Source organism: Sander vitreus, chromosome 24, assembly GCF_031162955.1.
Source record: "Sander vitreus isolate 19-12246 chromosome 24, sanVit1, whole genome shotgun sequence".
Taxonomy (NCBI): Eukaryota; Metazoa; Chordata; class Actinopteri; order Perciformes; family Percidae; genus Sander; species Sander vitreus.
The window spans coordinates 4,109,440-4,132,270 of NC_135878.1; the positions used below are offsets into that span (position 1 = coordinate 4,109,440).

Sequence of the window (22,831 nt, forward strand, 5' to 3'; positions counted from 1 at the left end):
TAAGCAGATACTCAATTTAACATCTGGACGGTGTAAACCCTGAAAAGTTGCAACAACTTTTTTGCTAAAGCTTTTATTTTTAAAGTCATGGCAGGAAGTTGTTATATTATGCCTACTGTGTACAGTTTTCTTGCTAGGAGGTACATGGAGTCTCTTACGTTGCTCATGACTACATAAACCTGGGGAGTTTTAATGCAGCAATAGTATCAGCCTGCTTCGTGTTTTGTAGCTGATCATCACACTCACTTCATTTATTTGGGATCTGAGACAACGAGCACCTGCCATAGGTTAACTTGCACGTGACGTTACGCAATGAACGTTACAGTGCCAGAGTGACTTCTCGCAGCTAAAACAAGCTAGCTTAGCTAGCTAGCTCAGTGGGCTAAGTCAAACTTCTTTGGGTTTCTCTCCGTTGAGAAGCAAAGAGCTTGACCGAAGTGGACTGTGTCTGCGTGCCCAGCAGGTCGGATATTTCACCAGCTCCTTGTCAACTTCGTGTCTGTAGCTAGCTACTTCAAATGGCTTTAGTAACCGCGTTAAGAAGACTGGCTCACGTCAGGTTACGAGAATATTCCTGGAGGACGGCGGCAGTAACTTCGAGTGCTGGTGCTTGGCTGACTGGTCAGAGGAGTTTTACCACCGGCACACAGTCTCTGAGGTAGGTACATTTACTGAGAGAGTAACTTAGTGTTCAAATACAAGGCAACGTTGGAACGCAACCGTGCATACTGTTCATCTCTGTGTTGCATGCACAGAGGCGCACGCCAAACTCCATGCAGAAAACGGGTAGTGAGACATGTGACCTTGCTCATCAGCACCCGCCTGGTAGGATATCAAGTAGAACGTTAGCTAAATAAAGACGTTTCTCTAAAGTCAATTATTCTTGGCTTTGCTAGGCTCAGTCACGTGTAGGAAACACTATGCAATGCATAGCGTTTTCACTTTCTTTACATTTAATCTTTTAAATTTGCGTTGTTTGTTCGCACAGCTGTCACATTAATCAATGGGGTTTTATTTAGAGTAAAAAAAAAAAACACGTGTAATGTTAGGTTAAAACAAATTGATCAGATCTGGGTTTTTATTAAAATCTGAAATTGTGTGATTTCAATGTGTGAAAACTGGTGTGTTTGTCACATAACAAGAGTGGCGGTAGTGTTATCATCTTAAAGCTGATTGAACCTTGGATGAGGCTGAAGTGATCATCCTTCTGTTCAGGTACAAGGCTTTGACCAAGGCTAGGCTTCCCAGGGCCAAACAACTTGTTGAATTGCATAATGCTGGGCTTAAACTGCTACACTGTCCCTGTGAGCTCACATAAGGGGTGCATGGCTGACCCCTCCCAAGATTAACATGTTAAAAAAATCCATTTAGGTGATTACAGTTTCATGCAGGTATTTCCAAGTCCATGCGTGTTAAGTCATGTGGTACAGGTAGTGGGGCAGCTAGGTTAAACATATTCACAAATTCATTTATTTTTCGATCAAGCAACACATTTAGCACAGATGAAGGTTTATATTTTATGAAAAGATATAGATAAATCAGCCATTTTTCAAAATAAAATAAATATGACAATGTTGCAGAAAAACTGAATGCATGACTCTTCATGATTGCCAGGGTGTGTTCGAGCTAATTAGAAGATTACAGATAAGCCAAAGTTCTGTACCTTCTTTAAGACTGTGCACACCAGAAACTGCTCGCACAAAAACATATGAATCAATAGTACAAATCAATATTGTCTGCAGGCCGAGAAGTGCAGCACGTGAAACGTGGAGTAACATCCTACTGTCAGCCTCCTCATGGCTGCATGGAGGACAAATCCTGGAGCGGTGGCTTACATTTCAAATACATTACCATGCTTGGTAAGAAATGAGTACCTACCTTTGGTCACAAGTGTAAATAATCAAATGTCTGCAACAGAACTTGATATTTTACATGTAAGCAGAATCTGCTTTGTTAACATATGTTTATGTGCCAAAAATGAGATGAAGGGACCAATTGAAGTGAATGGAGAGAGAACCTAATCAACCGTAATCTGCTCACTGGAGCAATTGATTTTCACCTTTTAGACGGGCATACCATGACAACCCAGAGTTCTTCCAAAGTTCAGTATAGCTTTAACTGTGACTAAGGGTTACCGATGACGCTGGACTTTATCCAGCGATATCTCTGTCCATTGTACTGCTAATCAACATTCTATAGATGCATGTTATCGCACCTTGGCAATCGTCAAGAGTCATGATATCGGTTTTCTGCGACATTCAGGCATATTTGGCAGCCCCGATATATCTTTTCATAGCATGCACATCTGTGCCAAATGTGTTGCTTTTATCACAAAATAAACATTTGTTATGCTATGCTTTCTTTCACTTTCACTAAGACTGAGGCTAAAGTGATCCATCCTTCTGTTCAGGTACAAGGCTTTGACCAAGGCCAGGCTTCCCAGGGCCAAACAACTTGTTGAATTGCACAATGCCGGGCTGGCCTTAAACTGCCTGACACTGTCCCTGTGAGCTCACGTCAGACGTGCATGGCTGACCCTGACCCATCATGTTCGAAAATCCACTTGGGCGATCAAAGTTTAATGCAGGCTTTTCCAGGTCTATGCATGTTTTGGTCTTAAAAGATCATGTAGTGCAGGAAAGTGTATGGAATTTGATAATTGGCTGTTTTTTTTTGTTTTTTTTTAAAGCGGATTACACAGGGTTCCTGCTGGTCCTGAGATTTCCAGGAGGTCATTGAGTTTAATATGCATGGCCAAGGAAATCAGAGGTTGACTAAGAGTGCCGGGGAATTTCATGAATTAGTTTTTCCCAACTGCTTACACACATTTTCAAAACTATGTCTCCTTCTTTCAAAACAATTCCTATTGACATTACATTCACTAGTGGTTAGTGTTCAGTTATGACATAATGTGTTTGCAAATGTGAGGAGTGTGTGTGTGTGCGCGCCCTGGTAAATAAGTGTAGCATTTTGATTAGTTGTTTAGAAAAGGAAAGCAAGTCATTTCCTTTTTTGTGTCTTAGGTAGAGAATTGTTTGTAATGTTTTGAAAAAAGTGTTTTATGCAATTTGAAAACTGAGTGAAAGGCTGAGAAATAGCTTCTGATTTTGGAGATTTGCTGTGTAATTTCGTGTGACGAAATGAAACGATTTTGTGTGTAAGCAGTTGGGAAAAAAACCTAACGGGAATAGTCTATACTTGAATGCTCTTTATAACTGAATTATTAATTTATGGAAATTAGTGAGTCTTTGATAATAGTTTTCTTTAGTCTACAGTTTTTTCAAGAGTGTGGCTCACTAGCCCTGTTGAGCTCTGTTTCAGACTGATAGCTCCGGTTCAGGCTGGTCCTCATCCTCAACACGTGCCTTTTTCAGTGGAAGAGTTAAAAAAAAATGACATAACTATTTATAATAAGTTCATTTGATTCACAGCTGCTACATACAGTGTTTTGACCTCGACAACCCAACTGCATTTTACCACAAACTTGCGACTAGTTAACTTTCTAAATTGCAGGCGCAATCGCTTGTTTGCTAAGAGTCGGGTCGGGACTCCAACATTAACACACTGACAACACTGTATTCAGAATATAAAAGATTTTTATAGCACTTTTTAATGAGTGATTGTGTAAAGGTGTTGACGAGATACCAACCTTTCGTGAACTTGTGAATTTCGCCAGCCGTCTTCTCCTGTCGTGTGTGTGTGTGTGACGGAGGAGAGTGGATGAGGGAGGATGCTGCCCCACCCTCCCACACATTCCCAGGGCCTTAAGGACATATGCCTAAAACTAGAAAAGATTAGGCACGCAGTGCTAGGGTCAGAGAAAAATGTTACCAAGGTTTCTAACCCTTTTTTGTTCGACCCTCCACAGTAGTTTATGAGTAGTGCAGTAGGTTCTTAAGGATGTCTGGTCCCTGATCAGTGATTGTATTTATTTATTTTGCACAATGTGTGGCTGTGTTACTCCTGACCTGGGGCTGGGAGGGTGGACTGTGTAAACCCCAACTTGTTGGAAAGAACGTTCTCTTCAGCTAAATAGTGACTAAGACTAGTGCAAACTAAGCAGATGAAGAATGTTTATCCTCAACCTTCATGACGCTGAATAGAAACATTTATTGACCGACTATACAATGGACAAATGTCTAATCCAACACTGTTAAAAATATCATTCTTTTGGGGCACCTGGGTAGCTCACCTGCGCCCCATGTACAGAGGCTTAGTCCTTGCCGCAGCGGCCGTGGCTTCGATTCCAACTTGCAGCCCTTTGCTGCATGTCATTCCCCCTCTCTCTCCCCCTATTCCTGTCTTCAGCTGTCCTGTCAATAGATAGAGGCTACAGATGGGATGGCATGTCCTATCATTTTGGATGCGGTGTGCACCACCTTCTCCAATTGCATCCTCTCTGAAGAGGAATCTATTAAATGCCCCAAAAATAATCTTTAAAAAAAATACAATCTGTGAGTCATTGTCTTAATGTTTATATAGCAACAGCTGAACAAAGGTTTGAAGAATTCATTTTCATTCATGTGTAATTATATCTGCTGTCAAATTGTGGTATTGCAGTCTAATAAAGCTGTGACGTTTTTAAAATGATATTTTAATACGGCTATTTAGTCAAACAAGAGACCTAATTTAAGTAATTCCATCATTATTCATAATATTATATTTCTTTAACAAATATACAGGTGCTGGTCATATAATTAGAATATTATCATGAAAAAGTTGATTTATTTCAGTAATTCCATTCAAAAAGTGAAACTTGTATAATGTATACATTCATTCCACACAGACTGATATATTTCAAGTGTTTATTTCTTTTACTTTTAATGATTAGAACTGACAACTAATGAAACCCCCAAATTCAGTATCTCAGAAAATTAGAATATTGTGAAAAGGTTCAATATTGAAGACACCTGGTGCCACTCTAATCAGCTAATTAACTCAAAACACCTGCAAAGGCCTTTAAATGGTCTCTCAGTCTAGTTCTGTAGGCTACACAATCATGGGGAAGACTGCTGGTTTGACAGCTGTCCAAAAGACGACCATTGACATCTTGCACAAGGAGGGCAAGACACAAAAGGTCATTGCTAAACAGGCTGGCTGTTCACAGAGCTCTGTGTCCAAGCACTTTAATAGAGAGGCAAAGGGAAGGAAAAGATGTGGTAGAAAAAAGTGTACAAGCAATAGGGATAACCGCACCCTGGAGAGGATTGTGAAACAAAACCCATTCAAAAATGTGGGGGGGATTCACAGAGTGGACTGCAGCTGGAGTCAGTGCTTCAAGAACCACCACGCACAGACGTATGCAAGACATGGGTTTCAGCTGTCACATTCCTTGTGTCAAGCCATTCCTGAACAAGACACAGCGTCAGAAGTGTCTCGCCTGGGCTAAAGACAAAAAGGACTGGACTGCTGCTGAGTGGTCCAAAGTTATGTTCTCTGATGAAAGTACATTTTGCATTTCCTTTGGAAATCAAGGTCCCAGAGTCTGGAGGAAGAGAGGAGAGGCACAGAATCCACGTTGCTTGAAGTCCAGTTTAAAGTTTCCACAGTCAGTGATGGTTTGGGGTGCCATGTCATCTGCTGGTGTTGGTCTTCTGTGTTTTCTGAGGGCCAGGGTCAACGCAGCCGTCTACCAGGAAGTTTTAGAGCACTTCATGCTTCCTGCTGCTGACCAACTTTATGGAGATGCAGATTTCATTTTCCAACAGGACTTGGCACCTGCACACAGTGCCAAAGCTACCAGTACCTGGTTTAAGGACCATGGTATCCCTGTTGTTAATTGGCCAGCAAACTCGCCTGACCTTAACCCTATAGAAAATCTATGGGGTATTGTGAAGAGGAAGAGGCAATACGCCAGACCCAACAATGCAGAAGAGCTGAAGGCAACTATCGGAGCAACCTGGGCTCTCATAACACCTGAGCAGTGCCACAGACTGATCGACTCCATGCCGCGCCGCATTGCTGCAGTAATTCAGGCAAAAGGAGCCCCAACTAAGTATTGAGTGCTGTACATGCTCATACTTTTCATGTTCATACTTTTCAGTTGGCCAACATTTCTAAAAATCCTATTTTTGTATTGGTCTTAAGTAATATTCTAATTTTCTGAGATACTGAATTTGGGGGTTTCATTCGTTGTCAGTTATAATCATCAAAAGTAAAATAAACACTTGAAATATATCAGTCTGTGTGGAATGAATGTATACATTATACAAGTTTCACTTTTTGAATGGAATTACTGAAATAAATCAACTTTTTCATGATATTCTAATTATATGACCAGCACCTGTAATGACACACATGATGAAATTATGCCTGCTTATGTGATATAAAATAGCTTTTCTTGATGCATAAAGTGTTAACCTTCAATGCATCTGTGGTGTTGGAAGGCATCATTGATTTTTAACTGGTCACTGTTGTCTAATTAATTTAGAAATTGGTCTGACAATGTGACAATTGTTATGTGATCCCACTGGGATAACCTCATAACCTTGGCCTTATATATTCACAGCAGGAGAACTCCTAATAAAAATGATATACTATAGAAAGAGCTTGACAATAGACAGCAACTCCTGCTACACATGAATGTCATTTTGTTGTAGCATGCATCGTACTCTTCCTCCGCCACATTTTTGTCTTGGAGGTTTTCTAGTAGAGCTTCTTCACCCTATAGACAGAACTACTTGTTTTCTTTTTATAAATAGTTACCATAGTGATGTCCTTATTACTTGGCTTATTATTTTCTCAATTGATCAGTAAGTCGTTTGGTCTATAAAATTGTGTTTAACTATTAGAGTGTTACAAAATATACAACGTACGAAGCTGGAGTAAACTGTACTTATATAAATCAACAGGCCGTAGAAAGGATTTTATATAGTTGACACTGTTCTGGGTTTCCCACACTGAGGTTTTGAAGCACTTTGGCATCTTTTGGTCTGAGTGCAGTGATGAGCTCTGACCACTAGAGGGCAGTGACGGGTGGTGGAAACTGTCAGGGCTGTAGGGAGCCTGGCAGGTGAAAATGAGTCTTTTAAGAGTCTGAGTTAGAAATGGTTGACTGACAACTGTGTGTGTTTTGTCAGGTCAGACAACAAGGTGACGGTCCACTTCATCAACCGAGACGGGGAGAAGGTCACAGCGACGGGGTCGCCGGGAGACTCCCTGCTGGATATTGTCATTAATGAAGACCTTGACTTTGATGGCTTTGGTACACACGCGCACACACACTCACACACTCACACACTTTGGTGTAGGATAGAGATTTCTGGCTGTGAAAGTCCACCCTCTGATGAAATATTATGCTAGTACACCTCTCAACCAATTCACAACCCAAAACCAGATTACAGTTGGATATGTCAGATATGTCTATTGCATTGAGTGATGTTCCCTCCATGTCTGTATTGCAGGATATTTAACCTTATTCTTCTCACCTGAAAGGACATACAATGTAGCAGGCATTCAAATTTATTTAAATATGATTCACCTCAGGCCTAGCTCTTTCAGGCTCAGGAGTTCAGACATTGAGGCCTCTGTGACCGTGTGTGTGTGTGTGTGTGTGTGTGTGTGTGTGTGTGTGTGTGTGTGTGTGTTTTTTTTTCAGGGGCCTGTGAGGGAACCTTGGCGTGCTCCACATGCCATCTGATCTTTGACGAGGACGTCTACAAAACTCTGGGGCCAGTCACAGACGAGGAGATGGACATGCTAGATTTAGCCTACGGCTTGACTGACACGTAAGGAGGACACAAACACTTTTTGCTTTGAACACACAGCAGGCCTGTGTAAACACACGGCCAAACCTGTCCATCCAGCAGTGAGATTCCATCAACCACAGCTACTTTAATTGGATTTTTTTTTTATTCGTCATTGGCAGCATCTCTACATAGAGAATACTTGTTAAGTGGATAAATTCATTTTTTTTTTTCTATAAAAATGTTCGGATTAAAAAAAAAAAAAAGATTGAAAATATCTGTCTTATCCTTTTTAAGACAGGTGTGTCACACCCTGCATGATGCTGATGAGATGTTTCTGTTGAGGTAAAGAGATTAGTAAGAGTTAATCTTACACCAGCATCAACTTAACTCTGCAGGCGGGCCGTTCTGTTCAACGAGCTGTAAACACAACCGTGACATATTATCAGTTACACCTTATTATAATAATAATAATAATAATAATATAGGAAAAACAACTAGTGCTTCAACTTTACAAAATACACATCGTATTTTGGCTTCTTTTCAATTTTAAATAACTAACAATAAAAACTTCTGTATATAGAAGTGATTTAAAGAGTGTAAATAAATGAAATGCCTGTTGCTGAAAACATGGCGACCCGAAAGCTAAAGACTTAACACTCCTTATTTTTTTTTCTCCCCACAGATCTCGCCTGGGTTGCCAGATCTGTCTGACGAAGTCTCTGGAGGGCTTGGTGGCCAGGGTTCCGGAGAGTGTAGCGGACATCAAACAGAGCAAAGACGGATCCTCTTAACCCCGCGGCGGGGCAACGTGGAGTAGACCTTGTGGTTGTGCCCGGTCAGGACTGAGGGAAAGTGCACAGGGACGATGGTGGGTGTTAATCTGTCAGCACTGCTGGACTGCCACAGCATTATTTCCTCCTTTTTTTTTTTTTTTTTTTTTTTTTTAAAATGAAAATACTTCCAAGTCAGACAACAAGAGTCAGCTTTTAATAGTCAGAATGTAAAGATACAGGATTTGGACTCGCAAATCCTTTTTTTCTTTTTTTTTCTTCTTTTTTTATAGAAAGTAAAACTACATAGGCAAGAGTTTTAGAGTAAACCTGTAAACTCTGTAACCATTAGAGAACCTTGCCGTCCTGGTGAGAGGAATCATGATAAAATATTATGACATAAACTCTAAGCTAAGACAAACCTATGATAGAACAAGATTCTCTCTGTGTGTAAATGCAGTCATTATCACTGAACAAGGAAAAGGTACACCACTAAAAGAGTACACAGCTGACTGCAGCCTGTGAAGGAAATGTTTGTGAACCAATGCAACTAACCGTTCTTGACGCCTCAGAGGTTGTGCTGATGTCCCCCAATATTTTATTCAACATATGTATACCCCTACTATTGTTGGTTTGATCAGATCCTTTATGTAAACGTATAATTCAGTCATGTGATCTTGAAATCGTGAAATCACCTTTCTAATGGCGTGTTGAACTGTCAGTTTTTTCATGTTCTATATATTCAGTTTGAAAATAATCAATATCTTGTTTCTAGCACAGGGTCCTTATTTCCCCCTGCCGATAACCACAACTGTAAACCAATAATTACATCAAACGTTAATCAAGTCATTTTATTTGCAAATGCAGGTTTTTTTTTTAGGCATGTTAACACAGCGTATTAATACATACAATACAGAAAGTAGGCATAGACAGTATAATAAAGCAACAGTCTTGTGGCCTATTTAAACAATATTTTGAGCTGCATAAAATATAAAGCTTGAAAAACATCCTTGAGGGGCCATATTTACATAATGGAAACATTGCGACAGGACCCATTTGATTAATGCAAATCAATACAGGCATGTGTGAAAACCACATTGTTGGCAACAAATAGAAAATCAAGGATCATACCTACAAATTGTTCTTCTGCATGTATGTACTGCTGTATGTGCTGGAACACGTCATTTCATATGTCAAAAGTGCTAATGCTGCATTTAAAGCATTTGAAATGTATATAGTGTTAAAAAAATAAAATAAAAAGACTTGTAGAACAGTGTATGCCATTAATGACCAAATATTTAAAGAGCAAAGACTCACTGCAGACCTAAAAAAGGAGTTGTTCAATAGTAAGAGGCAGTTCAGATTTCCACTAAAATCATATGACCTTAATCTACAAGTCTTGTGTAAATTTGGAACATATTTGTTAAAGTTAAGATACCAACAGTAACATGAAGTGATGCTTCTGAATCTAAACTATAATCATGATTGTATTAGCCGTTATATAAGCTATAGCGGTACACTGATTTGGTGTAAAAGTAATCTTATATCCCATAATGTCTCCTTTTAATTATGTTTAAATGCAACTATTGTGCTTAAACTTTTAATTTTAAATCACATCATTTTAAATAAGTGCTGATGCAGGAAATCAGTGATGCTCACATAATGTTAAAAGTTGTGTAGGCCGGCTCTTTAAAGGGTCTGCTTTTAAAAAAACTCAGGTTTACTTTATAATAATCTCAGTATAGTCATTAACCATTCATGAATGGTACCTAACAGATTTAAATGTCCAAACATAATGCAGCAGAAAATCCAATGATGAATCATTAGTGAGAGATTTGACTTGTTCATGGTAAAAGAAGGCAACCCCAGGTAGTTTAAATTGGCAGGTTTTAACTTTGGCCTGATATAGTTCAAAATAAAAACACAGGTTACATTCTTCTAAAAAGCTCATGGATTGGATATAACTTAGTTTCATTATGCATTTGATACAAAAACAATCCATCAGTTTAGACTGTTCTAAACATTTTTCAATAGTATTTGTGCATCTGCATGTGTAAATCCAGCAGTGAGGACATTCAAGCAAAAATGTATACATTCCCTTAATGGCAATAAGCTTAGTTTAAAATGTACTTCGTAACTAATGTTTTCAAAAAATGTAGCTTTTTTGTTTGTTTGTTTGAAAGCTAGGTTTTCTACCAAAGCAAATGAATTAAATTTTAAGTCCTGTCACAGACTCAGGCAAAATGTATTGGATGGTAGAGGTCAATGCGTTAAGAGTCTAACCAAACACTAAAAAGCAGTCATGCATTTAAGGTGCCGAGTATAATAACCATTTTGTTTTTCTTTTCTAGTGTGTGTTTAAGTTAAGTGATTTGTCTTGTTGCATTCATCTAATCCAGTCCTAATCAGACATAAGATTCTTCAGCAAACAGAAGCTGGTCAAAGTCTGGTTCTGCTGCAGGATCGCTGCACCTTTTCAGCCATTCCTTGCGACTCTCCAGCAGAGCGAGCGTCACCTGCTGGCTGCTCTGGGGGTTACTGCGTGGGTGAGAGGAGAAGTAATCCCTCACTGCTTTGGTGGCAAAGGGGGACAGGCAGAACCGGACCTCTGGTGTCCCTTCCTGTGAATTCACCTCCAAGACCTTCAGTCCCGGGTCGCTGGGCAGCCTGGCCCAGGTCAGGGTGGAGGCTCGGTCCACAACCTGCCGTCCGGGCTCTGATCCCCGGCGCTTGTAGAGCCGGGCGTCGCATCCCTCCTCCACGGAGTGAGACTTGTGTTTCTTGAACAGGGACAGAGACGGACCACTCTGCCTGTAGAATAAAGACGGTGAAGGCTGCTTCAGCTCGTCGACTTCCCTTTCAGCTGCGCCGCTGTGGTTGGTGCTGTCACCTCCTGTATGGGCATGGGTGCTGTTGAGCGGGAGGTCTGAGGTATGGAGCCAGGGGGGCTTGGGAAAATCGAGACTCCCTGTAGAGCGGTGGTGGGAAGGGGGGCTGGATGAGTCCTGGTTAGGATGCCGGGGCTTGTGGGAGTCTGGGCCAGGCCTCCCCTTTACATGGCTCCCTCCTCCTCCTCCTCCTCCTGCTGCATCTTTCGAGGCTCTGCTGATGGTTTTGGGCTTCTGCTGGCTGCAGATCAGTTTTGCTCCTCCCCTTTCGCCTGCTTTTCCTTTCACTGGGACAGGTTTCCCAAGTTGGAGCGACTTATCAGTAGGATCTCCCTGTTTGTAGAAACACAGAATGCATTGAGTTTAGATTCTCTTCATCATATATTTTTCTCAAAGGTCCACTTTGATGATCTGCAGCTCAAGGCCTTTAATCAGTGCTGGTTGGGTAACTTTCGGTCAGGTTGGAACAAGTTGTCATATTGTGGGGGAAAGCATACCCCCGCATTGACTTTTTCGACATACTATGACTTTTCCATTATTTTTTTCGACATACTATAGTATGACTTTTCTGTTACTACTTTCGACATTCTACACAATGTCTTTTTTATCACTTTTTTTCTACATACTATACTATGACTAATTATACTATACTATGTCATTCTATATACTATTTTATTAAGTTTTTTGGCATACTATACTGTTTTTTTTTTTATTTTGTTTTTATAAGTGTGAACAACAAATAATAGAATGGAAACTTGAAATATCAGCTTCAGGAATAGCTCACTGAGATAAGCTACTAACGCAACAATCTGAGGTTGAAGGCTCAAATCCCACATTTATCTGGACAGTTTTTCAATGTCGCTCCTCTGAAATGTGAACAATAAATACAACTTCCAACCAGTTCAGGTATCAAGAGTCAGATAGCTCAGTGTGATGGAATGCTGGTTGGAAGAACATAATGGTTGTGAGTTCAATACCCATGAGGTGCACACCTTATGATGAGGTTCAGCACCCAGGAGACTGGGGTTTGTGTCATGGAAAAGTACTTTCCAAAACCCAACTGTCCTTGGTCCAGTTGGGATTAGGAAAGTACTTAACCATGACATGTGGGACATGTCTCCTGGGTGAAAGTCCTGTGTTGTCCTTATGACACTTGGGGGGGGAATCATGGTTGCAGTCGGCAAAAGGTAAGGTTTTAAGACAGTTGGGGAAACCCTGGTGGCAGTTGGAGTACTTTGCTACCAGGATTTCTCCAGCTGCCTTGCCCCAATGCTGCTGCCTACCATGTGCACGCTGCTGGATGTGAACCTGGGTCTCCCGGGTGAGGGGTGGCTGCATATTTGACTCTGCCACCACTGCTGCCACCTCCTCCAGCAGTTACAGTGTGCAGTTAAGACGAATGGGACTGTTGGGTTTAGGAAACAAATACATTTACTGTGAAATACTTTGTGTTACTGGGTGTTAAACTGCTTAATGAAGTGGACCTCATGGGTACTGAACTCATGACCACTGTGCTCTTCCAACCAGTGTTCCATCACCCTGAGCTATCTGATCTGATACACTAGACTACTGTTTTGAGTATTTGACTTTTCCAGATTCATTGGTTGATTGATTTGTTAATTTATCTATTAATTGGTTGATTAATGTATTGATTGATCGGTTAATTTGTTGATTACTTAATTGATTAGGAATAGTTCACAGAGATAAGTTACTAACTCAACAATCTGAGGTTGAAGGATCAAATCCCACATTTATCTTGACAGTTTTTCAACTTGTCTGAAATGTGAACAATAACTACAACTTCCAACCAGAGCCTTTACAAGCTTTGCATGTAGCTCACCAAGGCAAGGTGAAGGTTAAAGTCTCAAGAAAACTGGAGGTTGAGCGTTCAATCCTTGTGTTGATGTTCTTGACACTAAAGGTGCCAGTGTCAAGTTCAAGACCTGCTCTCTTAGCATAAAAACAGTCATGTAACTCATAACCTCTGCTGCTCTAAAGGAAATACTATTTTAATTCTCTGATCACTTTTACTGGTGTTATTCCTGTAGATGTTTCAAAATTAAACACCTGTACAGAAAGGGTAGTATTGTATTTGACAGTAGCATAACATCTGGAAATGCATCAAAACAAAATGACTGTGACTAATTAGTGAATGAAAAAAATATTTCAGTTAGAAAAGTGATATGTGCCCTGCATATCACTTTTCTAACTGAAATATTTTTTTAGCTCAGTTGGTAGAGCAGGCGCTCACGTATAGAGGTTTAATCCTTGACGCAGCGGGTTCGACTCCGACCTGCGGCCTTTTGCTGCTTATCATTCCCCCTCTCGCTTCCCTTTCATGTCTTTAGCTGTCCTGTCAAAATAAAGGCCTAAAATGCCCAAAAATAATCTTTAAAAAAAAAATTGATATGCAGAGTGATGAGTATGACATGCCTGATGAAATTAGTACTGGAAAATGGACATGGAGACCGATGGAGATAGTACAATGCATTAGATAAGATAAATAAATGCATCAAATGTGGATGTAATGTGATTTGATGCTATAATCAAACTCAAAAATAAATAAATATATTGGTATTTTTTACTCACCCCAGTCTTGTCCTCTTCTTCCTTCTCCAAGTTGTCTTGTTGGGTTGGTGACAGCCTCCGACCTTTCTTCAGCCAAGAGTTTGGGTGGAGACCCCTGCAGCTTTTTAGGGTCCCCCAGTTGAGTGCTTCTTTGGTTGGGGAGCCTTTTGGACAAGTCTCCAGGTCTGGATGTCCACCAGAGGTCAGAGCAGAGTTAATGGTTAGAGGTGTGGAGGGGACAGAAGAGGGAACAGATAAAGGGGGCGCGGTGGGGGGCAGATGTGCCTTGGCTGGCTGCAGCCCCCGTCTGGTCGCCCAGGTGTGGTCACTGCTGAGGGAGTGCAGGGAGTCCAAGGAGTCTAGGGAGGAGCGGGTTTGTGCAGAGGAGGTGGCGGTGGAGGAGAGGCTGGGGGAGCTCACTTCCTGAGCTCCATGCAGGGTTGATGCGGGCTCACCTCCACCCCTCCTGGTCTGACCTTTTGAAGTGAGTATGTGGCTGCTTGGCTTCTTGGAGAGCTCTTCTTCTTCATCATCTTCATCCTCGCCAGAGAGACCATCAGTACTCCCTGAAACCCACGGCTGGAACTTGGCCACATATGCTATAGCCGGCTCTGAGCGCCGCCGCTGTGTGTGCCGACCATCCAGGGACAGTGAGTCCAGGGTGGAGGTGTCTACAGTCAATGCGTCCTGTCTCCGTCCTCTGGCTCTCCCCAGTGGGTGTAACTTCAGACACTCTGGGCTGTCAGTTCGGGTCTGGTACAAGTCTGGGTCTGTGTCTGGGTCGTAGTCGCTGAATGTGAGGATGGAGTCCAGGCTACCTTGTAGTGGTTTGGGTCTGGTGTGCCTTCTGCTACAGAAGCCCGGTGAGCCTCCGCTGATGTTGTCCAGCTCGTTCTCTAGACTGTCGTAGGATGAGTCTGTATGAGGGTACAGCCATGAGTCTAATGGTCCAGCAACACAACCAAGAGTTGATGCAGAAGAGACGAAGCAAAAGGAAAGACACGCAGAAAGACAGACAAACTTCTAGCCAGTAAATACTTCATGAAAAATTCTACTCATGAAGAATTTTCCTGTAATCTGTGGGGTTTCTTTTGACATTGATATGACTTTATAAAGAAACAATAAAATAAACACATTTTCCAACTTCTAATCCTGCATCCTTGTGTCACTTGTGCAACTATTTCTTGTTATATGCCAAACATGTAAAACAAACATATTTTTTAATTCTAAGTCAAATCAGAAGGTCTATTTTCTCCTCCTGTACAACATTAAAATATTGTGGATGACTCATCCTGAACTCGGTGACGTAAAGGTATCCATTCAAATGTGATTTGGGGATGCACTTGACCATAAGCTCATGGGTCATAGTAGCTGGCAGTGATATCATGGTCACACATCTACCACCTATGTGTTTTCTCCTCATCTAACAATACAGACTGCGTGTTTACTGTGATGGATTACTCAACTCATTAATAAAACAGCAGATATGCTTACTGCTAGCATGTGTCCAAAATGATTAAGGAACATTCTAAATGGATGCAGGAGATGTAACTAAAATAGACTAACATAAATGTTTAATCCCTCTCGAGTTAAAGACATTTGTGTACCTGATCCCATCTCGTCAGTGTTGAGTCTGTGTGGCTGCCCTCCAAACAGGGAGGAGGGATCCTCTCCCAGAATCTGCTGACAGTGTTCAATCATAAACTTTACCAGCTCACAAACCTGCAGCAGACAGGAGGAAGAGAGAGGTTGGTATTAAACTAGTGTAACAACTGAGATTCAATGATAACAGTGAAACAGTTGTGTTAGCATTTCTCAATGTTCATTGTCCAACTAACTGTAGTGTTGAAACTTTTCAAGGCTGCGGGGAAGCACTCTCCTATCTCCTGCTTTCAGCATTTAAAGTGCATCTTTTCTGCAGCTACTTGTGTTACAATGCTTAATACTTTCTGGAACAAAGTGCTTTGCAGGACATCAACCCTGAGGTTGCTTAGTTCACAACAAACTGTTCTAAAATATACAGACCTTTTACACTTTTTATAATGCTGATTGGACATTCCTGAGAAAAGCCTGACGTGGTTTAGGGTGTTACAATGCTCTCATTAACAGGGGAATTAACACACACACACACAAACACACACGTTGATCTAAAAAAGAACTTTTAGTTGGTAGTTTGTGCAGCTTAACATTTGTGTGAACACAAACATAACAGCGTTAATGAGGGCCATGTTTTGGAAGTCAATATACCAATTTTCCAAATCAGTTGAGGAAATTGTCCTAATCTTATGCTGCAGAGGCTAAAAAGCTAAAAGGTGGGCATTTGGCCTTTTTATTGATAAAGCGAATTGTTATGATGAATTGGAAAATTCATGAACCCAATTACTTTCGAGGCACTTGGTTAGCTCACCTGGTAGAGCGTGCACCCCATATACAGAAGCTCAGTCCTTGTCACAGCGGCACCAGGTTCAACTCTGACCTGCAGCCCTTGGCTGCATGTCATTCCCTCTTTCTCTCTCTTCCCTTTCACATCTTCAGCTGTCCTATATAATAAAGGTCTAAAATGCCCAAAACAAAATGTTTTTTATGACCTGCAGACAAAACTAAGAACCCTCTTTGTTACTGAGCTGTGGCATGGCTTAGACAGACTGATTTAATTGTGTTGCAAGATTAGAACAATCCTGTGTGTCCAAGTTAAAATAGCAGGAGTAGCCAAAGTTACAGCGACCAACTCTTTCTAGGTCTGGGTCAAATTCCACAATGTATTAGTTGTTGTGATATTTTTTCTTCCCCCCTTTTACCTTCTTAGTTCCTTCTCCCTCCACCTCAGGACTACAAGGCACTCCAGGAGGCCAAAGCATGCTGGGAGCGATGCAAACTGATAAATTGAAACTTGTCATCTGGTTCTCGTGGGCGTTGGCCTCGATACCGTGCAGCATGGCCAACAGGTAGTGAAGCAGCAGGGCGTTTTCTTTGGGCAGGCGACAAATCATCCTGCAAAAGAAGACACAACCGGAGAATAGTCAGTCTTAGTAGACATGAAGAACTGCCAAATCTCCAAGCATCTGGAAACCCCTGCTGTGGTCCATTATCCACACTGAATATCCATCCATCCACCCAGTTCAATATGCAGCTCAGTTATACAGTATACAACATATGTAGTAGGGGGTCCCAGCTTCGTCTCTCTTTCAGCTAAGGCGCCCTTGGGCTAAAAGGAATGCCATCAAATGATACTAAAAAAGTAGAGTAGCAGTATAGTGTAAATGTTACCTCTTTACGTCCTCCACTTGTTCTTCCTCCTCCTCCTCCTCCTCCAGGACGTCTATCCATTCTTCATGCAGTTCACAACCCAACAAGCTGCTTGGGATGCTGCGCAAGAAATCCTGAAAACATGGCCACGGCAGTCAATCACACTAGCGTTTTCTCTACGATGATGTCTGTCTGAAGACGTATCACTAGTACTAATCCATACATATTGTTTATTACTCCTCTTTGTTCCTGTATTTCCAGGTATTGGTGTAAGACATTTCTATTACTTGGGATAAGTGAGAGATGTTCACTCACATATACTGCAATTAAAATGAGACAATATCACGGCTGCAAAAAATATAAATCATTGACATAAATAAACTCGGGTGGTGATGGCGCAGTGGATATGACACATGCCTTTGGTGTGGGAGATCTGGGTTTAATTCCCACTGTGATACATTAAGACACTTAACCCATAGTTGCTCCAGAGGCGTGTGACCTCTGACATATATAGTAATTGTAAATCGCTTTGAATACAAGCGTCAGCTAAATGACATGTAATGTAATATAAATGAGAAATCTTGCTGTGTAAATATGTGACATAGTTTAGGCACTTGTGCAGAGCAGCTCTCTGTTATCCCTCCAGATAATAAGATTATAATCCAGATTACATTAATGAGACAATCTAGGCTCTATGCTGCGAACATCTTGTCCTGCTATCGAAGCTACATAGCATGGCACACACAGGCTGAGTAGGATGGAAGCGGATTCATTTTGTGCTGACAGATGTGGGTCAACAGGGTAACCAACACAGTGATACATACATGCTCAAAAACTGTCATGATGATGCTGTGTTGCTATGATACGTTTTCAAAGCCTCTTGGTTTCATTAAATAGTGTTTATCTGCAGCAAAGATGTATATGAAGATTTTTTTTTTTATTCCGCCTTTTCAGGTTTAACTAAAATATACACACACACTTCTCACCGTCTCACCTTAAAGACTCCGGCAATGAGAAAGACGTGCTCTCTTGTCAGAGGAAGTTGAAACTCGCCACTGTCCAGAGATTCCCGTAGCTCCCTGACAGCCCGAGCCCCCGCCGGCCGACGGAAGATCCCCCGCGTCCATGAACCCTCGTGGTACAGAAACACCATCATGTCCTGGTGAGGGAGGAGAGAGAAAGTGAGGGAGAGTGTTTGCAGCCATTTCTTTACCGTAACAATAGATTGAGAAACAAGGAGAAACAAGGACTGAAATCCCAGTTAGTCACTACTGACGTTGTGCCCACTCACCATAACTGGCTTTGGCAGAGCGCCGTCTACACAAACGGAGCTGAGCGGCTGGTTGAACAGGCAGCCGCGGGCCCCGCCGGCAAGGGACAGTTCATTCAGGTGAGAGGAGGAGCCTCGCCAGAAGGCCCAGGTGATGAGGGAACGCCTCCTTTTAAATGGCTTCTGAGGCCACTCTGAAAAGGCAATCCCAGAATGCATGAGCAAAAACACTCGTGCTATTTTTTTTACTTTTCTGAATGAATGATGACCTCACCTGGAGATACGTGCAGCGCTTCAACGACTCGAGGCTTCATTATGAACTGGCACTGCTTGTACACCTGCATCTGCTCCACCTGCATGGCCCTCTGTCTGTCTCCGCCGCCGCCTCCCTGAGACATCGTGCGTCTCACATGACTCATCTGGATACTGAAAGGAAACTCATGACCTGAGACAGAGGACAAGAGGCAGAATCACTCCCTGGAGGCTTGATATCGTTGCTATAAAACATAAAACAGCACCATAACATCCCATTATTAGTCAGCACACAGTGCAGCTGCAGTGTGCTACAACACACACTCTTCTCTGGGAATGAATGGTACTAGTGTGTCTAAAAAACAAATAACCTTTTCTGTCATGCTCCCCTTTAGAAATGCCATGTAGCAACGACAGGATCTGATGATATTTTGTTAAAACTGGTCTAGACCTCACTCACTGACCAATTAGAGGGTAGGGGGTGTTGTCCCTCTTGGAGATGACCCACAGCTGGAAGTCTTTCACATTTCCCTGAGCAAAACAGAGACGAAGATGTTCAAAAAAACAAGACGCACAACTTTACACGGCCTCAGAGAACAAGATGCCCCAGAAACCAATCAGACTGTCCTGCAGAGGAGAAGCATTTTAGGACGCTGAGATGTGACAAAGAATATTATTCTCTTCCACTTTTCACATGCTGTGTGTTAAAATCACATGTAACTTGCACAACCGAGCTGACATTGGGCTACAGGGCTTCTGTGAAAACACCATCCTCTGTTCTCTGTGTTTGGTAAGAAAGAATTTCTGCATTCCATGTGAGGTTCCGCCATCACCAAGGATGTTCCGTGACAAGGAGTGAGTGGGGAAAAACCACAGGTGTATCCTATGTCCTGATGGGACAGTAAACGGAGCGGCTATCAATGTTTGGAAGTTTAAAAATCTGATAATTATATGTATCGGCCGATAAACACACAATCTTGATACGGATCCCTTAGATATTTTCTTTTTTTATTGTGACAAAGATAGGTTGGACAAACTATGTCATGGTGACACTGTTTCTAGTTACCCTAAACCTTATTTTCCATTCCAAGTCTATCTAGTCTATCTAACTATCTGACCTAAACAGGTGCACAGTTGTGGTTAGAATTACAGTTTTAATAAGGACAGACTTCTTATACCTGCAGCCTTTCACAAACAAATTATGTGTTTTATTAAAGATTCTATTGCTCCCTGACTTACAGTATTAAACATATTTCTAATTATGTGATGCAGCAATAGATACTGCAGTATAATCAGAATTGGAATCATCAGGCGTTTTTCTTTAAGCTGTAAACTAATAATCGTGTCCTCAGAGTGACGCTGGAGGGAACAAAGATGTCCCATTTGGTAAATACAGTTCCTCCATCCTCGCTTCTCTTTCATATTCTCTTTGGGAGGAGCAAAATGGAATGCATTGCACAAATACCTGCAGGTTTACATGATCAAAACACATCATACAAATGCAAACAAGTTTAGCAACAGTGTCAGACAATATAAATAGGCAGCTGACTAAATAAGTACACAGTAAACATCATGAATACATTTACAGTATTGTTTGGGGGAAAAGTAGGATTCTGGTGCGCACGCACAAACAGACCAAGCGTATAATGCACTAGGGCTGCTCCATTTTAGAAAAAAATATTTTGGTCAATATTGAAATTACGATTATTTAACACGATTACTCATTGACTTTTGGAAAGATGTTGCAAGTATTGAACTTAAAAACAGTGAAACAAGTCATCAATTTCCCCTTCATACTTTTCCTGCAGCACAAGACAAAATAAGAGTTTACTTGCAAAACGTAATGTGCAAAATAATCGTTTTTCTCGATTACTCTGTTTTTGTGCTCATTAGGAGCCAAACTCACAATCGCGATTAAAATTTAGATTAATTGCACAGCCCTGTGTTACACTTCATGAAAGCAAGAGAAACATATTTCGTTCTTCACTCACTATGATGCTGAACTGCTGCAGGGCCAGTCGGACCACCTCATTGGTTGAATCGGAGTTGCTGACCGGGAGCGTCTTGGTCTAATTGGGGCAGAAGGACATACTGACATATATGTCCACACATGTAAAAGTAGATATGCTCAAACCTCAAAATAAACTTACAACAGCAAAAGTATTGATTCCCTTCCCGTACACTCTTAGAGGAATGGTTTTAGGTTCTTCCTTCTCTTTCTCTTCTTTAATGCGACTGGAGAGGAAGCAAAGAGGGAACACGACACGTCAGATTTCTCTTCTCTCCACACACATTTGGACACACTTTATGTTGATGCATGAAGGCAGAGTTTACCTTTTGAGGAGGGAGAGCCATCTCTCTTTCTGTTCTGCTGAGCTGAGGCAAACATAGAGAGGAACATCACACCTGATCACAGTCTGTGTGTCTAGTAAAGATCCATATTTTCTCTTGTTTTGGCACCTAACTTTTCTCATCTACCTCACTTCCTTCTTCTTCTTTTGACATTTTTTGGCTGTTGGAAAACAACTTGGTGTGCATACCGCCACCTTCCTACCTCACTTCCTGTACCTCACTTCCTTCATCACTGACTACGTTTACATGCACATAATATTCCATTTTTTGCCCTAATTCCGAAAAAGACGATATTCCAACTAAGCTGTTTCAGTGGCTAATGAAAGTGAATATTCCACTAATATTCCCGTTTACATGCAGCCGTGCAAAATACGATTTTTTCAAAGTTTACCAATGGTGGAGGACTTGTTGGACCGTGGGAATATTCCTTCAACCAGCTTCTTGAAAAAGTCGGCGTAGCGACGTGTGCGCATTTCCAAAAACCTGTTGATATCCAAGTCTTTGATAATGTTTAAAAGTGGCTGTGTTTCTCCTTCTTATCGGGTCTGCAGCCTTGCAAACTGTTGGCTGGTTGGTTTGTGTACAGCAACCATAGTAACGCACAGAGCTGACCATAAGCCGTAAACAGGCAAGAGGACGTAAACTGAGGTAAAAACACAGATTGAGACGCATATTCCAAATGCGCTGTATAAAACCTGAAAATAATACCGGAATATCCCACATCTTAATCGGAAAATGCTATATTTGGAAAAAGGCCTTATTGGGAATATCAAACTGAAATATGCGGTTTACATGACCTGTATCACATTCAGAATAATAGTGGAATGTTGGTGTGCATGTAAACATACTCACTATATCTCGACTTTTGTCTAATTTCTATTTGTTTTTCTTCAGATTCACCAGTCAATGTGTGTCGGTTTTGTTATCCTTATCATTTGCACCACCATTTTGAATGAAATAAACCTGTGTTAAGTGGTCTATGTGGCTCATGCATTCAGACTGATGCCCTGTGATAATAGAACTTTAATCACTGAAATTGAACCCTCTTCCTTAACAGTGTTATTTAACAGATTTGAATTTCCAGTTAACCAGGATAGATGGTGGGATATCACTGTGTGAAGCTAAACCGGCTCTCTGTACAACTGTGTATGGCTCGCCCTGTCTGTTTGCTGCTTATTTGGCATTTAAGGTCAAGTTTACAGCATCACCAACATATACTACTGAAACAAACCCATTTTACAGCCTGTGACGTGAGGCAGCGTGAACATAAACAATGAACCTGAACAAAGTTTACAGAAAGGTAATCAAAGTCAAGTCAAAGTTACTAAAGTCACATTAAAGTGACTATAGTAACTTTTAAATGTTTCTGAAACTGTAATTTTCCATCTGATGATCATAAATGACCTGTAACAGCAAACGAGACTAAGTAAAAAGAGTGCTATTTTTATATAGTTTTTATTAACACCTCTGCCCGGGTCCGAAGTCAGAAACTGCTTTTCGGCAGGTAGACGGCGCTACAGAGCACACATTCTGACGGGTCACAGATTTCGGTGTAACACCGGAAAAGCCTGTGTAAGTGATCTGCAGGTAAAAGGAAGGAGATGTTTTTATATAGGCCTAATTGTATTTCAATTTTATGTCAGAAGTTATCCGCTTTAGTTATGGCTGATACTGGGGCAGGGCTATCACAGGAAAAAGGAAATAAACAAAGAACCGCTAAAAGTGAAAGATGACGGGCAAAATCTGAGTCACACTCGGTCGGGCTTTCAACAGATGGGAGACAATTACGGGATTGTA

General features: G+C 41.3%; 2 protein-coding genes across 2 annotated transcripts; one reads left to right on the plus strand and one right to left on the minus strand.

The window, feature by feature from the left end:
• The first annotated feature begins 110 nt into the window (after nt 1-110).
• Nucleotides 111-9,074, plus strand: LOC144512873 (adrenodoxin-like). Its single transcript, XM_078243833.1, has 4 exons — nt 111-658; nt 7,080-7,204; nt 7,598-7,727; nt 8,371-9,074. The coding sequence occupies exons 1-4, from the start codon at nt 519-521 to the stop codon at nt 8,477-8,479; spliced, it is 504 nt and encodes a 167-aa protein (XP_078099959.1). The 5' UTR covers nt 111-518; the 3' UTR covers nt 8,480-9,074.
• A 1,330-nt stretch (nt 9,075-10,404) lies between these two features.
• LOC144512874 (uncharacterized) lies at nt 10,405-22,307 on the minus strand. Its single transcript, XM_078243834.1, has 12 exons — nt 21,017-22,307; nt 20,833-20,917; nt 20,674-20,751; nt 19,147-19,213; nt 18,705-18,875; nt 18,452-18,624; nt 18,155-18,319; nt 17,182-17,294; nt 16,713-16,905; nt 15,522-15,636; nt 13,936-14,831; nt 10,405-11,679 (listed from the first exon to the last, which is right to left on the minus strand). The coding sequence occupies exons 1-12, from the start codon at nt 21,154-21,156 to the stop codon at nt 10,864-10,866; spliced, it is 3,012 nt and encodes a 1,003-aa protein (XP_078099960.1). The 5' UTR covers nt 21,157-22,307; the 3' UTR covers nt 10,405-10,863.
• Nucleotides 22,308-22,831: the final 524 nt, after the last annotated feature.

Bases quoted from the DNA above. Each gene is read 5' to 3' on its own strand.
- LOC144512873 (XM_078243833.1), top strand. From the start codon at position 519: ATGGCTTTAGTAACCGCGTTAAGAAGACTGGCTCACGTCAGGTTACGA. The intron at 659-7,079 runs GTAGGTACATTT...GTGTTTTGTCAG, and splicing joins ACCGGCACACAGTCTCTGAG to GTCAGACAACAAGGTGACGG. The intron at 7,205-7,597 runs GTACACACGCGC...TTTTTTTTTCAG, and splicing joins CCTTGACTTTGATGGCTTTG to GGGCCTGTGAGGGAACCTTG.
- LOC144512874 (XM_078243834.1), bottom strand. From the start codon at position 21,156: ATGAGAAAAGTTAGGTGCCAAAACAAGAGAAAATATGGATCTTTACTA. The intron at 20,752-20,832 runs GTAAGTTTATTT...TGCCCCAATTAG, and splicing joins GAATCAATACTTTTGCTGTT to ACCAAGACGCTCCCGGTCAG. The intron at 16,906-17,181 runs GTAACATTTACA...CTTCTTTTGCAG, and splicing joins CAAGTGGAGGACGTAAAGAG to GATGATTTGTCGCCTGCCCA.